This window comes from Agelaius phoeniceus, chromosome 4, assembly GCF_051311805.1.
Source record: "Agelaius phoeniceus isolate bAgePho1 chromosome 4, bAgePho1.hap1, whole genome shotgun sequence".
In the NCBI taxonomy this organism is placed as follows: Eukaryota; Metazoa; Chordata; class Aves; order Passeriformes; family Icteridae; genus Agelaius; species Agelaius phoeniceus.
Genome location: NC_135268.1, coordinates 26881830 through 26899446, shown reverse-complemented (window position 1 = coordinate 26899446; position 17617 = coordinate 26881830). Strand labels below are relative to the sequence as shown.

General features: G+C 41.0%; 1 protein-coding gene across 3 annotated transcripts in view; it reads left to right on the top strand.

The window, feature by feature from the left end:
* EGF (epidermal growth factor) overlaps positions 1-17617 on the top strand; it is a 57884-nt gene that overhangs the window by 26555 nt on the left and 13712 nt on the right. For all 3 annotated transcript variants that reach the window (XM_077177159.1, XM_054632809.2, XM_054632810.2), the window contains 10 exons: positions 741-877; positions 2753-2901; positions 4516-4620; positions 6353-6576; positions 10322-10489; positions 11207-11356; positions 11814-11960; positions 12588-12704; positions 13720-13845; positions 15994-16113. In XM_077177159.1, coding sequence (XP_077033274.1) covers positions 741-877; positions 2753-2901; positions 4516-4620; positions 6353-6576; positions 10322-10489; positions 11207-11356; positions 11814-11960; positions 12588-12704; positions 13720-13845; positions 15994-16113 — 1443 coding nt within the window. The remainder of the gene's footprint in view (positions 1-740; positions 878-2752; positions 2902-4515; positions 4621-6352; positions 6577-10321; positions 10490-11206; positions 11357-11813; positions 11961-12587; positions 12705-13719; positions 13846-15993; positions 16114-17617) is intronic.

Genomic DNA, 17617 nt, shown 5'->3' with positions numbered 1-17617 from the left:
CAGTCTGTGATCCATCTTCACCATTTCACTCTGGGCTCCCATACTGTGGAGGCCTGTCCTGCACTACATGGGTTTGTGCCTTCACATAAATATGGCATAGTTCCTGCCCAGTGTTACAGACCTGGGGCTGAAGTCTGTCCACTTGGTGAATAGGATAGGGAATAGTCTGCAAAGGACTTTCCAGATAAGGATATTTCTCCCCCTCTGGCCCCCGGAAGCTGAGTGTTTGATGTGCACTTTTGGATTCCAGACCCTTCTGCTCTTTCTAAGAAAAGGACAGACTCTGGTGATCAGCAAGGTATAAGCAATTGCCAAGGAGAGTAGGAAAAAAAAGCTTTTGATTTGTATGTTTTGTTTTTGTTTTTTTGAGAATGGTATCTTTCTTGCTTTTACTACAAAAGACTTCTCCATATGCAAATTCAAGTTATTCTGGCATTTATGATGATACTGTGAAATGTAGAGAGATGATTGCCTCGAGGCTAAGGCACTCAGTGTGAAATGCAGCAGGACTAGTGGCTCCTTTAGTCAGAAATGTTGAGACTGATGCTGTAAACTTATATTCACATTTATCTTTAATTTCTTAGGCAAGTGGAGTGTAGGAAAATTGCCCTAATTTCTTTTTGCTTCTGTTCCCCATTTTGTCTTTTACTGTTACTTGCAACGCTACTTAGGTAGTAATGCAAGTTAGAGATCACTTTGAACTTAGTGCAATTAACACACTGGCAAATTTTAATTGGCAGGTCCTAAGCCATTTTTGTTATTTGCAAATGGCCAAGATATCCGCCAGATCAGTTTTGATGGAACAGATTACACAAGTTTACTTGACTGGCAGATGGGAGTAGTCTTAGCACTGGACTCTGACCCGGTGGAAAATAAGGTAAGGCATTAAAAATGAGAGGATTCTGGAGTGTTGCAAGGACAAAAGGATTGAGCTTTCATGTGCCTTAACCTTTCCTCTGTCAGTGATCTGGATTATGCATTATGCTGCTCCTTGTTCTGTTGCCTGTCTAGGAGCACAACTGGTACAGGCTGCCAAACATTAGTTGAAGAGTTTCATCCTTTATTTATTTCCTTTTTGTACATTGAAAATGATACTTTGCAGAGAATTTCGATGTCTAAATTCACTTCAGGCATGATTTCAATTTTAAAGAACTTTTGTGTGAGTTTTCTCCATTAAGACTGCAGTGCTGTTTTCTGGAAATATATTGTCAAGTTTCTTCACTGTGTAGTGGTACAAGCAAAAGTATCTTTTATTCTATCCAGCTAAATCTGTATGATCTCTAGTAAATGTTGGAGTAATCTTAATAAGAATTATTTCCCGTGTCCTGGTATTATTGAGCAAAACTACTGAATGCTCACAGAGTCTATTGCTCTTCCAAAATGCACTCCTCACATACTAGAAGTGCTGTTGGAAAGAGGAATCTTATCTGTATAAAGACCTGTTTGTCTGTGGCTACATCCTAATGCCCTACTCCTTGCCTGCAGAGTTGGGAAGAATAGGAGTTCAGCTGTGCTTTGCTAAATCTTCTGTGGCAGACAGTTATATTTTCCCATGGAGAGCCTTATTTCTACTGTAAAAGTGTTGCAAAGAAATACTGGATGGTACAGTGAAAGCTGATGAGGAGCTCAGTTAAGTTGTTGGAAGCACCTCAAGGCCCAGAGGGACACAGCCAAACAAATGTGAATGTTACCAGATCTGCATTTACAGGAGGAGCACTTCAGGCACTCCTGGAACATCTCCACTTACTCCCAAAATAGAGCCCTTCTGGAGAGGCAGCAGTTGCCCTGTGCTGTGCCAAGTGCGGATCAGCTGTGCCAGGGACTCTGGTGTGCACCAGGGATCCCCTCCTGTGGTGTTGGGTGGCAGAACAGAGGTGGGGGGACATGCAGGGGCCAGCCAGGCTGCAGGAGCCTGGTTGTGTCAGCTCAGGGGCAAGGCAGCACCCCTTTGTGCTCCCAGGGTGTTGAATTAGCTGGGCTAAGGCTAGAGGCTCCCTCCTGTTTTGTTTGACCTCATGGCCAGCATCAAAGCAAAGTTATTTGTTTTGCTGTTACCATTTCCAAAGAAAGCCTCAGCACTACTTTTGATATGGTTGTGCCATGCAATGTTTGCCTCCTCTGGTATTTGGATACAAGATAAAATTTACACATCCTTGGAAAATGCAAACCTGGTTTCCCTACCAGCAAAGAACTTTACTTTTGACCTCAAACTAAGAAACCTCTTCTGGAAATGTTGGAACCTTACAGAATAGACACCTAGCAAAAAATTAAGATAGCTGCAGGATAGAAAAGTGGAAAAAAATACAAGTAAATTTTATACCTCCTTTTCCCCTTCCCAGCTCCTTGATATACATAGGGTGCCGCTATCTTCTCCACACTTGTCACTTTTCAACATGAGCAGCCAGTGAAATGACAACATGCTTCTTTCTGCCTGTTCCTACTTTGGCTTCCTCAGCTGTGCTTCATGTGAAGTAGCTGCTGGCTGAAACAAAACTACAGGATATTCAGAGGGCTGTATATAGGGCAACCAGGATTTACAGCTAAGCACAAGCTGCCTGTAGAAGTCATCCTGGTTGAAGGATAAGTGTCTTTTTATTTGATCAGGGATCACAGGTTACCTGTGCAGCCTTTTGTGAATAAGCAGTTTAGGGAATTTTCCAGACGAAAAAGGTGTTTTCGAAATGGAGTTACTAGACAGAGGAGGTAGAGTGAGATGAGAACTAATGACACATTGTCTCTTATTTATTCACAGATTTACTTTGCCCACACTGCCTTGAAATGGATAGAACGAGCTAATCTGGATGGCTCAGATCGTGAAAAGATTATTCATGGAGCTATGGATACACCTGAAGGCCTTGCTGTGGACTGGATTAACCGTAAATTGTACTGGACAGACAGAGGGTACATGCTACACAGGGCATTTATGCTGAAGCATGCCATTAAATATTTGGAATAAATGACTGGTGATGCAGAAATAGCTGAGATATCCCTCTAGTTCAGTAGTGCTTCCCATTCTGATTGGGTAGTTTTAGTCCCAAGTATATACAGTTGGAAGGTTCTGTAAAACTAAAATGATGGAAGTTCACTTGCAGTCTGTATTGTGTTTTTATCTTTGTCTTTCCAAGAAGCAAGGATTTGGACTCAGTTGCAAGGAATCTAAAGCATGGACTGCATGCATACATATGTGTACATGAATATGTTTCCTTACACTGTTTTTTATATACATACTCTGCATGTGAGTGGGTGTGTATAGGTATATCTTTGTATATACATACATATTATACAAAAGAAAAAAAGATAAAAAAGATTATTATGGTATTGAGTACATTTTGGGCAGAAGTCAGCATTGTTGGCAGCTAGAATCATGTTATTGGAGAGTCTTTGTCAATTATCTCTGATAAAAGAGGAATGACCGCTGCCAGACAATGTGCCCACCTTTCAGCTGATACCTAACCTTATATGCAGAGGGAAGCAAAAATGACCTTTGATGAAAAGGCAGTTTCAGATCACAACAGATAATGAAGACACCTTGAAGAGTGGTCATGAACTTTCAACATGATCCATAATTCGTTAGTCAGTAAAAAGTAATTTTGAGTGTTTAGACCACCCTCATTCTCCATTTTAAATATTCTGCTAGTCCACTTCCTTGCTTTTAGGTACAATATTGTCATATGATTGAGCTGCTGTAGAAATATGCCAATGTTTCTTGTGGAATGGGAGATTATGGTGCTTCTCTCCACAAGACAGAACATATTCAGGGAGAATATGAGAATTTGAACCTGGAACTTCCTTCTCACCCACTGCATTTACCCGTTTGTATTCCACATTTGCAGGAATGTATTTCTCCTTCCATCTCTGTGGGGCCTTTCTTTGAAGGTTCAAAAAGGCATGGAAGGCTGTAGGTTTGCTTGCAGGTAGAGGCTGATATTTGCTTGGCAAGATGAATATTGCAGCAATAAAATCAGTTTTCTGGAAAAAAGGTGAATTGAAAGATTGGCAATGTAGATTCTATACTTGACTTGACCACGGATTTTATGAGTAATCTTAAGAACCTTAGCCTCATCATTTCCTGCAAAATAGATGTAATATGTAAAATGACCACTGATTTCTGGATGAAAAATGCTATGTAAAAGTACTATTTTAAAAAATTCTCTATACATTTGGTAATGGTATTCAGTTAGGAGCTGGTTTTCCTCCTGACTCCTTTTAAAGCTAGCATTTATCTATTAGTGATCATACTTGCAATTCATTATTCACCCAAAGAAGGAGAACTTCATGTCTTCTGCAGACCAGCAGGTACTTTATCATCATGCCCTGGACCAGATAATGAAGCTGTAACATGAATTACTTGTTGATAAAGCAACTAGACATCCCACATCAGCAGGATTACTTCCTGTCACTGTGAAATGATTTATTACAGCTAAACTAAAGCAATGCAAAATCTTAGTGCATTCAGCCCAAGAAGGCAATTAAAAAGATGGCAGGGAGGACCTAACAGTGCTCTCTGTGTTGCAGGAAGGTTTGCATTGAGAGGAGCAATCTGAATGGAATGCAAAGAAAAATGATCATCTGGGAGGATCTCTCCCAGCCCCGAGGGATTGCCATTCACCCGTTTGCTAAGTAAGGAGTGATAAACACAGTAAATCATGTAATGCTTGTGGATGATTTTTAAAAATGAGTGTGCAAGCTTTGCCCTTTTGGCAGTCAAAATATGCATTGGTCTCGTGCTGGATTAGTCATTGCCTCACAGGGCTGTGTGAACTGTAATGTTTTATTGCAGGGTTTCTTTCATGAGCTGGGACATGTTTATTTCTCATATAGATTTTAGAAGAAAGTTGGAGCATTAATGATACTACATGCAGTTTAAGCTAAAGATAAGCATGAGCAACTGAGGTCACTGACAGCTGTAGGTGCCTCAGTACAAACTTTAATGGCTCCATATCTAGTAGTGTGAAGAAGGTAATCACTTTTAATGAGCAGTTCTTACAAAAATGCCTTTTTTTTGGTCCATGTTTCAGTTTCAGAGGAAACTAAACCTAATTTACTGTACTGGAGATTTGTTGTTTTAAATGCACCTTCTATCTTCTTAACTAGTGTTGAAATGATCCCATGTGTTTACACTCTTGATGAAATTCTGGCTGTTTCAATCAATGGCAAAGTCCCATGGATTTTTAGTCAGTATGCTTATAGTAGGAAAATTTTAAATCTGGTCCTTTAAATTTTGTTTTGATGCTCACATCCTGCTATAACTGATGAATCAGAAAGCAGCAGGTTTGGGGAGGGTGTTTTGCTAGCTTGCCTCTGCCCATAAAAGACCTGAAAGAACCTTTCAGTTGAGGTCGAATGCTATAGAAACATTTTGCAGGAAAACTTTGAAGAAAGGTAGGTTCTGCCAGATTGTTTTCTAGAATCATTGGTAGAGGCAAAGCATGCAAGGGGAAAGGGAGGAGGAAACATCATCAAAACCTAACTTTTTAGAAAGGTAATGGTGAAAGGATGAACAGACATTATGGCAATGTCCGTAGTTGAAATATTAAAGAGGAATATGAAACACAATTAAAATTCTTGAAAATACTGATCCTTGCATTAGTTAGAGCAAAACTGCTTGTGTAACTAAAGCTAAGTGAATCTCTGAGTTATTTAAGTAAACCTGACAGAGGCAACTGGCACCTGGGAAGATGAGCCCAAACTTCAGACATTATTTGCAATTATAGCTATCCCCATATTGAGTTGCCTTCTAGCATTGTCTGTTCATTGAAAACTGCTAAACACCCAGTGAGTAACACACAGGAATCTAGAGGGAGACCCTGAGAATCCTGATTTTAATAAAGGAAGAAGATTCTGAACCTGATATTGGTGTATCTTTTTTAAACAATCTTCCTACTTTGGCTTGTTTTTCATGGGTAATGGGTAATTTTAGTTTCATTTGTTTATTGTTGTACCCCTCTTTAGATAGGGTCTGGCTGATGCATAATTTTCTGTTGTCTGCGTTTGCTAAAACACCATCAGCTGTCACATGGAAAATCAAAAAGCAGATATGAAGAGTTAACAGTTAACATAGTTAGTTAACATAGTTAACATAGGCAGTTAACATAGTGAGGAGTTGTTTTCCTAAGGTTTCATGCCAGTGAACAGAGTGAGGATTCTGCATAAGTCTCAGTGCAATCACCTGGGGTCTCATGGCAAGCGTGGAAAGATGAGCAGCCAATATGTTTACTTGATGTGTGCACTTTTTCTCCTGTGAGTCAGGGCTGCATTGCTCTGATCTGACCTTTCTGCTTTGAAAGAACTCCATGGAGAGGAGGACAAACATTTACTTACTGACTGCCTGTATTCATTTTGTTTTCTGAAGGAGATTATTCTGGACTGACATGGGGGTCAACCCGCGGATTGGCAGCTCTTCGTTGGAAGGCTTCGATCGCCGGGTCATAGCCAGCACTGGCCTGCTGTGGCCCAGTGGAATAGCTCTGGACTACTTGGCTGACAAGGTGTACTGGTGTGATGCTAAACGGGCCGTGGTTGAGAGCGCTAACCTGGATGGTTCTGGTCGTCGAATTCTTGCACAGAATGATGTAGGTGAGGCTTTGGGGTTGATAATTACCAAGTGCTGGTTGTCCGTGTGCATGTGTGTGTGTGTGTCTGCATATGTGCATGAAAACTACTGGCCAGCTGCTGTGTTATTTATCCCATGCTATGTTGAGGTTAATGACAGCACTTGAGTTCTTCATTTTGTTATCCAGCTGACTTTTATTAATTTTAGCAAAAGCATTTCTTTCTAACACTCTCTGCTTTCATTAACGAGTCACTTTGCATTGCACAGAGAGGTTTGTGCGATGCCTTCTTTCTGCCTTCATAGAAAAATGAAAAGAATAAAAGAATAAAAGAATAAAAGAACAAAAAATGTGGTTTGCTTTTCCCATGCATGGCTGCTTAGTTTAATTTAGGTTTTGCTGTGTTTATTGCATCAGTGATTTGTATTGACAGAAGAAGAAAGGGAATTAATCTAGGTCGTTAAGGTCCTTGAGCAGCAAACCTGTATCTGCAGCATTGAGCACTGGAAGGATTCTAAACACACAATAGATACCAAATGAAAAATGATTTTACAGTGTGGTGGTAGTTTTTATGGCTAAGTTTTCTACTGCTTGACACATAACTGTGCTGTTCTGAAGCAAAAGAACAGAGGTGTTGGCAACAAGGAACTGATGTTGTACCACGTCTAAAGTAAAACATGTGTTTAAGAATCTTGTACATGACAAGTTAGTTTCTAGAGAGGATGATTTCTTTTGATCATGGGATCTTTCTGGGGGCCATTTTGTAGGTGTGCATACAAAACATGGGCAGAGTGAGGACTCATAGCTCAATGCCATGACTGCTGTGGGTAACCTTACGGTTACTTTGTCGAGCAGCCTCTGTTCTAGTCTGTGCTCTGGGAAGACTTGTGTTCATCACCAAAGCCAGATACCCTCCCAGTCTTTTGGAGGTGACCAAAGTGAGATCCTGGAGGAATAAGTGTTCTCCAGTTTATAAGACATCAAAAGGCTCAGGAAGTAATTTCCTAGTAATTTCCAGCCTTCTTCTCTCTTCCCTTTGCTCCCACGGCAACTGCCTCCTCCAGGAATGGGGCAGATCCACAAAGGAGGACCTTGAAATCTGATCCAAGTTTCATTTTGTTTCTCCACAAGGAGTGGGACAGTGTCTTACAGGGAGCAAAAAGAGAAGGAGAGCTAGGAGCACTATAGAAACATGGATTATGTTAAAGGAGCAGCAATAGAGCTGTTTGGAGGTGAGAGAAAAGGACATGAACTGTATGCAAGGAAGTGAAAAGAGATGAAGGCCTGTAGGGGTATGAATTTAGAGAAGCATGTCCTGATCATTTGCTAATGCTGCTAGTGAAGACTGGAATTCAGATTTTGTTGTTGAACAGCTGTACACTGGAGGACGGAAGGTGGCACCTCTTCATAGATGTTCTGCTGTAACATGAATTTTTATTACAGCAGCTCCCTCTAGTGCCCCTGTACTGAGAGCTCGTTCAGTAGAGCTGCATGCAAAACAGGTTAAATTATTTCTGCTCTTCCACCTAACCCCATTTCAGCTGTAAGTACAACAGCCCATAATAACCTGCCCGAGGCAATGAAGAACATAACCATAACTTTTGTTTATGCAGTGGGTCGCATTTGCACTGTTCCTGCTGTCTCCACTGACTGACACTACACTTCTGATTATAATCCTTAATGTATTTGCAAAATAAGAGGTTAATAAAGTGCTGGACAAAGCAGGGTGCTGTTTGTGAATAGTGCAAACTACAGATCCTAAAACTGTGAGGAAATGTTTGGGTGTTTGGGGACAGTATCTAGATCTTGGTCTAGTTGTTCAAATTTAATGGGAAGAAAAGGTAAGAATCAAGATCAGTGATTAAGCATGGGTCAGTGGAGGTAGTTAGATGCCAATAATACACTCTTCAAATAACACTAAAGAACATTTACACAGTGTCTTAGAAATTTTTTTGTAAAGGACTGTTTTTTTCAGTTTATTTGTGAGTTGAATTTAAGATATACCAACACACACTCCTTTCCCAAGGTTCTAATGGTTATCTGTATTGGTTATCTGTTGTGTTGTTTTCTTGTTTGCTTGCCTTTGATTTTTTTTTTAAGCTAATACAAGATTGGGATCCCAGTTTCATTACTGAAATGAAACACTATCTAGTTGGGGTCTACATCAAGAAGCAAAAAAGACCATAAAAATCATATACTTAAAAAACATACCTTTCAGAGGGGCTCAGACTGCAGTGGGAGAGTGCAGTGCCACTGAGGCTCTCAGGACCACAACAAAGCAAACCTGCTTCAGCCAGGAAGCATCCACTCTGAAGCCAGGTGTACACCCATGGAAGAATAGCATGTGTTCTTACCTTCCATTGCAAAAAGCTTGCCCAAAGACTACCTTGAAAGCGGGAGATTTCTGAGTGTATAGAAAAAATGCATAGTCCCAGGTGAACTAATGACAATTTTCTATCATGAGAGATTAAAAAGAGTCAGAATCATTTTGCAAAGATCTTTATGTCTGCCATTATTTATATGAAATTACTCTTTGGATTCTGAATTGCCGAGCTTATCTCTGGAAGTCAAACTAGGGATCTGAGTTTTCCTAGTGCAGATAATATTGTGCTACCAAGGAAAAGTTCCTGTGCTCTGAACTTGGGGTGGAATTTCTTGCAGCTACAGTTAGTCCTATAATTGTTAGGTGCCTGGTTGAAGCTGATGTCTAGGATCCTGTTGTCATCAGTGAAAAGAGAGGAAGTTACCTGGATGACCTATTGCCTCCTGTGGTTTATGTTAGCTGGCTGTATGCCCCTGTGCATTGCACTTGTGTGTACTTTTGGCACTTGCAGAGGCCACACACTAGCTTTGGAGTCAGTGGCTGCAGTGTCTGCAGCTCCCAGGCTGCCCTGGCACAGGATGCTTGTGCAGGATGGCATATGCCATGAGCTCCTTTCCTGCTTGCCCTGGGAAGGCTGCAGAAGGGGCTGTGCACCTCAGCAGCTCTCTGCCAGCCCACGTGGTGGCAGAGGAGGGAGGTACTCTAGTTCTGAAAGGCTGGTCCCAAAGCTGCCTCAAGGAATGATGATGTCTGAGGTAGAAGCATCTTGTGAACTAGGTCTGGTTGGAAGCCATAAGAAGTATAAAGTGTGAACTGAGCCAGGCAAGTGTGCCAGCCTCCCTTGCTAAGAGCACAAGTAACCTGTGCCTGTGGTCCATTGCTCATTGTGGTATCTTCTGGGTCCCCAGGACGAAAGGGAAATTGAGAATCTGACTCCATGTTCTCAGAAGGCTGATTCATTATTTTACGTACTTATATTATATTAAAGAATACTATACTAAAACAATACTAAAGAATAGAGAAAAGATACTTACAGAAGGCTTAACAAGATACTAATGAAAAACCTGTGACTCTCTCCAGAGTCCCAACACAGCTGGATGGTGATTGGTCATTAAGTAAAAGCAATTCACCTGTTGGATAAACAATCTCCAACCGCATTCCAAAGCAGCAGAACACAGGAGGAGCAAAGGATATAATATTGTTTTCCTTTTTCTCTGAGGCTTCTCAGCTTCCCAGGAGAAGAAATCCTGGTGAAGGGATTTTTCAGAAAACATGTCAGTGACAGCGCACGAACACTTATCCCTCCCCATGGGAAATCAAAGGGAGCACAGGCTATGGCTAAGTCCCTGTGTTAGAAGTTGATCTATATGCAGATAATGCTTTCCTTTACAGGGTTTCTTGTGTCTGCTCTACAGACGTGGAAATGACAAACCTCATGTCTTTGTAGGGCAGCCTTTTGCTGTAGCGGTGTTTGAGGACCACCTGTGGTTTTCTGACTGGGCTAGGCCATCACTGGTGAGGGTGGACAAGAAGACCGGCCAAAACAGGGTACGTCTGCGAGGCAGCATGCTGAGACCCTCATCAGTGGTTGTAGCTCATCCTTTGGCGAAACCAGGTACACTGCAAAAATCCAGCAGTCATTCCCTTCCAGCCTCCTCTTGTTCACTGATACCAGTAAAATAGATGTCCCTGGCTAGAGGATTATCTTCTCAGAAATAGGCTCTTTAAAAAGCTTGCATAGTCAGACTGGCATTCATTGAAAGCATCATCTGGGCATGTGTCCCAGGAATGCTGACAGATTTATGTTCATGCCCAAGAATAGATGCTGATCAATTGCCATGAGGCTACCACAGTCTTCTAATTCCTATTTATCCTAGTCTATTAGCACCTCCCAACACACCAATAATAAAAAATGACATGGGGAAAGATTTTGTGAGATTTATTAGTTTTTGACCAAATAATTTGATTTTCTGTTGGGAACAATCCCCCTGTAAGCAGAAACGAGTAATTCAATAGGTCAGGATTGAGAGAAGGTAATCACAGGTTCCTTATGTCCTTGAAATATTAGGACTCTAGATATCAAAGGAGAAACAATAAAGGAAATAAAATTTAAAAATGTGGTACATGCATTAGATACAGAGTACATGAATCTCTTTTTCTCACAGCGTCTAGGTGATAATATCTACGCTTTACTATGTGCATTTGTTTTTATATAAAAAAAAAAATTAAATCCTAGTTTTTGTCCTTATTCTAGCTGCTTCAACTCTGCATATCTAAACAGAGATGTTTACTGAAGAAGCAGCTTGTTAATTTTCCTGGTTTTCCTCATTAGGGGCAAATCCTTGCCTTTATGAGAATGGAGGCTGTGATCAGATCTGTGAAAACAGTTTTGGAATTGTCCACTGCAAGTGCTATCCAGGATTTGTGAAAACTCAAGGCAGAAAATCCTGTCGTGCTCTGGATTCTTCCAACTCAACAGCAGGTACAGTCCTCCAGCTCCCAAAAAGCCCTCCCTCAAACCCTTGAGGATCCTGACAGGGAGCACTGGAAAAATTCACCTTGCTCTAAAATAAGGAATGATGGTTTCTCTGAAGAATGAAAATGCTGGAAATGCTGTCCTTGGGACAGCAAGGCAACAGATGTTGTCTGACCACTGTAATTCTTCCCTTGGCATTTTAGCAGTGAAAAAAGTGTGTGCAATGCTGACAATTATTGTGAGCAATGAATCACATTTCTTCTCTTTTGTATTTGAGAAAACTCACCAGTGAGTGCTTTTAGGAATAATTTGATGCCAGAAACAGGTTAGTCTGGGAGGATACTGATGCTTATTTTAGAAGGAAACCACCATGATTATTGGAAAATACAGAAGTATTTGAAAATCAGATGGCTATTTCAGTAGATTTAAATAGTCTATGTCATTTTTTTCTTGTCTTTTTCAGGAAGTGTCTCTGTGCACAAGGAGGTAATACCAATGCCACCACCAGAGACTGTGCTCCAGAGCACACGGAGCACTGGGATTTTTAAGGATGCAGACAATGGGGAAAAGCAGAAAATAATTTTTTTTACTGCTGAAATCATGGTATCAGGTATAGTCTGATGGTTATCTTCCTTATGCTTACTCTGAGGCTCTGAACAGGTTTATAGAGCAGAAAGAAGTAATAGACCTTAAAGAAAGAAAGGTTCATTGTTGAGACTGATGGTATTCATGCTCTTAAGCTTCTAACAAGAACTTGGGTCTGTGCAATTATTCCAGGTAGGACTGCTTTTTTTTGTTTGTGTCTTTATTCCTTGGCTAAATCAACAAAAATTGATAATATTATCATAGTCTAGAGAACAAACATTTTTAATTTGGAACACTTGAGAAAGTCTCTCCCTTAGGTTTTTAAGTATATTGCATTCCTTTAAAAAAAGTTAAAATTAAGCCCATTGAATTCTACATATCTTTGATGACACTAGATCATTAACGTTTGCAATATGTTTTGAATAAAATATTCAGAAATCCTGATATTAAGTGACATGTCAACTCTATCTAGACAAAGAGAACAGCTGCAGTGTATTGGCTTGCCATTATTAATCCTGGAGAGCTAAGTTTCAAACTTTGACTGTATGTTGTGGTTTTCTCAGTTTGTTTTCTGTAATATAGATATACACTACCTCCTTTGATATTTCCAAATACATCTAGTGGTTTTTCTTTTGTTTTGCTTATGCTATAGATGAAGATGACTGCACTGCCCTAGAATGTTATGTCAATGCAGAGTGTGTTTTGCTGGAAGATGGTGCCATGTGCCAGTGTTTGAAAGGATTTACCAGGAAGGGGAAATCATGCTATGGTAATAAAAAACATTATTATAAATGTTTGAAAAATTGTAGACTGGGGGGGAGGAAGAAAATCTATCTCCTTTCACACTGGCAGCTCTGCTGTGTGAGGCATCACAGAAAGGTCAGTAGTATAAAAGGGATGATGAGCAGAAAGCATGTGAGATGAAATGGCTAATTATCACATGCCTTTTTTCCCCTTGAGCCATGAGTGTTAATCCTATTAATATTAACAAGCAATAACACAGATAATAGAAGTATAATGTATTTATTTGTAAAATTTGACTAATTATAAAAGCTCAGTCCATAGGCATTATAGTTAATGTATAATTTAGACATAAGAAATCTCTTCAAAATTAGTATTCCTGATGTAATATTTGCATAAAAAAGTAGTTTCTTTCTAGCACTAGAAAAAGACTCTAAGAGCCATGCAAAACATTGCTCAGGGTGGTCTTTAAGTTTCTGGACTTATTTGCAACATAAATGAAATAACTGTTTTGCTCCCACAAAGGTCAAGAGAGGAAGGTGTTAGAAACAGAAAAAAAAATGCCACTTGGTGGCTAAGTGTGAAGACTCAGAAGAATATGTGTTGCTGTGGAAAGGGAAAAAATTGTAAGCTGCAATGAGCATACATTTTTTTCCACTCTAGTACTTTTTCTTTTTTTAAGCCTATGCATCCTTTTATAAAACAAAGTTGCTAAATGCTCTTAGAGATCTTTTCCAATTTAATAGATTATATGATTGTATAAGATAAAGCTGGTTTTGAATCAGATCATTTCCTCTGAACAGTTTTTCTTTAAGCAAATGATATTTGTGATATCATTTTGTTGACTCTCTTGGATTTTAGAACACCCCCATCAAACTTCATACCAAAAAAGACCACAAAGTCCTTCTCTTCCCATTTGCTTCACGTGCACAACTGCCAAGTGACAGCGGAGTGCGAGGGAGCTCTGTGGTGCAGATGTCCCAGTGTACTGACTGATGTGCTGGTTCCTGACCCAGTGTCCTGTCCCTTGCTGTGTCCCACAGACGTGGACGAGTGCGCGGCACGCACGGACGGCTGCAACCGGAGCGTGTCCCAGTGCATCAACACGGAGGGGGGCTACGTCTGCCAGTGCCTGGGCGGCTACACTGGAGATGGAGTCCATTGCTATGGTAGGGGCACGTGGGAGGGCTCTGCCCTGTCTGGAAGGCTGAGGCATTTCTGCCCCTGTAGGTGCCGTCCTCCCTGTTTGAAGAGTGGTAACATCAGCAATTGATCAATATGCAAAGCTTGTACTTGTCAGTGAATATCTCCTCTCAGTGTTTGCACTCTTCTTGGTGGCTATAGAAAGAGAGAGAGGAGGAGGGAAGGGGAGGTGAAGCAGTAGAGCTTTATTGGAAATCGTTGCCATGAATATAAACGAAAGCAGGTATTGAGTGTGTCATAATACTCATCAAATAATTCCAGGTCTGTTTAATAGGCATGAGGTTCAAGGTGTGACACTGACAACTTGAGTACATTTAGAGTCTTGTTAATAATCAGACCCACTGATTTTCCCATCCAGCTCTAATGCCAGGTCTTTAGTTCATTCCCTACGTCTCTTAAATTCTTAATCCATTTTAGTGGTAAATATGAACAGGAAGCTTTTTCTCTCCAGTATTTGACTAGCACACAGTTTGTTCAGAGCTTTATGAGAATCTTGCCTTCTCTTCTGTCCTTTTCTTTTACTTTTTTCCTTTATAGCCTAACTCAAAGCCCAATAAGTTTTAACCAATTCTTACATAATCTTTACTGGTCTTGGTTCTTTAACACTGATTAGGATGACTGAAAAATTAAAAACAATATCATTATTATGTGTAGAATGTGGAATGTATCAGAGGCAGAAGCATCAAGAAGGCCTTTTGCCTGCAGGGGTCAGAGGCAGAGCTCATGTCTTTGAGGGTGTTTGGAAGTGCAGATGGAAGTGCACGCAGAAGTTACAAGGTCCTCTTGCTGACCCAGCACAACCTAGAAGGCAAATCCTCAAGCAGCCCTGGGCTTTACTGTCTTACTTACCACTGCACTGTGGAATAGTTGTTCAGGATGTAGTACCTTCCACTGTCACTGACAAACAGTCTATTATTTTCCTGAAGTCTTTTAAGTCCAGAAAATAGATTCTCAGCTGATAAAAGATGTAGTATTACTAAGATGTAAACATAACTGAAACTAATTTTGTGTTTGATGACTTGAAATGTACTATGAAAGCCAGAAACTGGTAAGTGACTTTGTGCTTCAGTTGTAAGTGCCTGCATGCATGCACAGTGTCCAGGAACGTGATGGTATGCTCAGTGATAACACACAATGAGTTCATATGGTGTTGGTGAAATCACATTTTGTGAAATATGCTGCAGCAGTTGTATTCCCCTCCTCTCCCCCTTTCTTTTAAGTGCTCTGAATTTTCTGTACTGTTTTGAGCTAGATTGTGTTAATTTTACTGTAGAAAAATTCCAAGCAGTTTAAGCAATCATTTCACAAAAATTGGGGAAGCAGATCTGTGATTCCCTGAAGTAGACCTGTCACATTTATTCTGCTGACAGTCATAAAATGAATCAAAAGCTCCCAAACTCTGCTGTGTGAACCAAAGGTTTCACCTTTGAGGGGGGTGCTTCATCACTTAGCAAGGTGCAGGTGGCCAGCCTGGCAGGAGCTGCTGCCATGGGCTTTGGAGAGAAGGTGTGGGGGCAGGAGGAGGGTGTGCAGCAGAATGGGGGTGAGAGATGTGTATGAACCTAACATGGTCTCTGAGCCTGGAAACTCTTGTAGTCAGAGAGCCTCTTCACAGTCACTGAGAACCTCACTTAGTGAAGTGTTTACACAAACTGAATAAACCTGTAGGTTTCTAGACACTTTTCTTCTGCCTAAACTCTTGTTAGGCTGAACTAGGTGGGTGGTACAGGGGCGGGCAGCTCCCCACTCCGAAACCCTTCTGCAAGAATGCCAACATATAGATCCAGGCTGCAAGCTAGGACTAGCAATGCCAGGAGAATGCATCTGGTACAAATAAGTCTCCTCTTCAACTCTGCTGTACTTGTTACATTTCTTGGGGAAGCCTTTCCCTCCTTCTCCCTGTGGAGAGTGTCTGCAGCAGCACAGCATGCTCTTGCTATAGGAAGTAGGCTGGTTGCTTTCCCATTAGGCTTTCCATGGAGGCATATTTGCACAGGGAGAGGTCTCTGGAGTTTTTCCCCACTGCCTGGGGAGAGCAGTGCTGCTACTGCTGCCCTTTTAGCCGATGCTCTGAGGCATTTCATTCTTCTAACTGCAGACTGTTTGGGTGACAGATATTGATGAGTGCAAGACGGGGTCCCACACCTGTGGAGAGAACATGACCTGCACAAATACAGAAGGAAACTTCACTTGCTCGTGTGCTGATCAGGCTTCTGGAACTGGCGACGGTTGCAGTGAGTAAATGGAGTGAGCAAATACAGCAAAGTGGCCCTAAATTAAGAGCTGTGTCCTTAGATAAATTGTTATACCTGGAAACTAAGGCACCCCTGTATAGTAACATCCTGACCAGATTGTGGATCCATTTAGCATTGCCTTTAGGAGGCTGTTCTATAGTGAACTAAGGAGAACAGATCCAAGCTTAGTAAGGAAATATCTACATTGAGGTTCAATGTAAATTTTTTACTGTCTAAATGTACCAACAAATCTATCAAATGTCATTTACAATCTACAGCAGAAGTAAATGCTCCTTGGAACATTTTTTTGAGGGTAATTTCAGTCAGTGCCATTTTTCAAACTCCCCATGCCTTCTGTTACTTTTCTTCAGAAGGCTAGCAGAGGAAATACACATGATTTAAGTGCCATTTGATTCTTTAGTATAAGCTTGTCTTTCAGTTCCAGTCACTAATTGTTCAAAAGGGCTCTGAAATTCCTTAGAAAATCTGATTATCAATTTACTGAAGGGAACTGCTAAAAGTTCAGCACTAGTGACTATCTGACCTTCATTTTGGTGCCTCAGTGAGGTAGCAGCATTCTCTGAAATTGAGAGTGACTGATTCTTTTACTCTGTGTCAGCCCACTTGGTCAGGGTGAATTTTACTCCAGATTGAGTGGCTTTCTGATGATGGAGGGACATTGACACAGAGCTGTTTGTTCAGAAAAACAAGGAAATTACAGCTTTCTTAAATAGAGCACCTATCAGGATTTCCACTCCCATTTCAGTCACTTAATCTTTCAGTAGTTTCAGGTGTCACTCAGGAAATGATGATTTTAAATGATGCATGACTTGGAAGTAATGTTTCCTAGGTCCCTCATGTGTCAGTCTGATCCCATGTCTTTGTAGACGTTAACACACTGTTTTAGCTCTTTGCCTAATAAGCTCTTTTAGCAAGATGAAATTTTCTTTGCTGAATGCATGCACACCTGGGGTTCACTATAATCACTCATCCCTTTCTATTCAGGCTCTTTGCCATGGCAGTTCTCCTGCAAATGAAATTTTAAAGCCCAAATGTCATTGAAGGTCATGTTGCAATAAAACTGGTGTGAGTCATGGAACTGACCCCATAATCGTATGAGAATGATCAGGTGTGTCTCTGCCAATCCATGCTGCCAGAAACTCTGTGCCATGCAGCTGTTTTGTTCTGACCTACAGGTTTGTTGTAGCATCCAAGTAGGCATGAAAGCACTCCTTTTCTGTAGGGGCATGTCTGCACTGTGGTCATGCTGTGCAGAGATATTAGTGCTACCTTTAAAACCAGCTGGTTTGGATAGGTGTGTAGGTGGCAGCAAGTGTGATTCAGAGCAGGCTGCAGAACACTTTGGCAGAACCACGGGGCTCCCTGCTCCCCCAGTGATGCTCTTATCTGCACCTGAACTAGCCTGAAACAGTAAAAAATATGATCTGCTGTCACACATAGGTGCAATTAACTGAATGGCAGCAGAGTAGAAACAATTTGCATA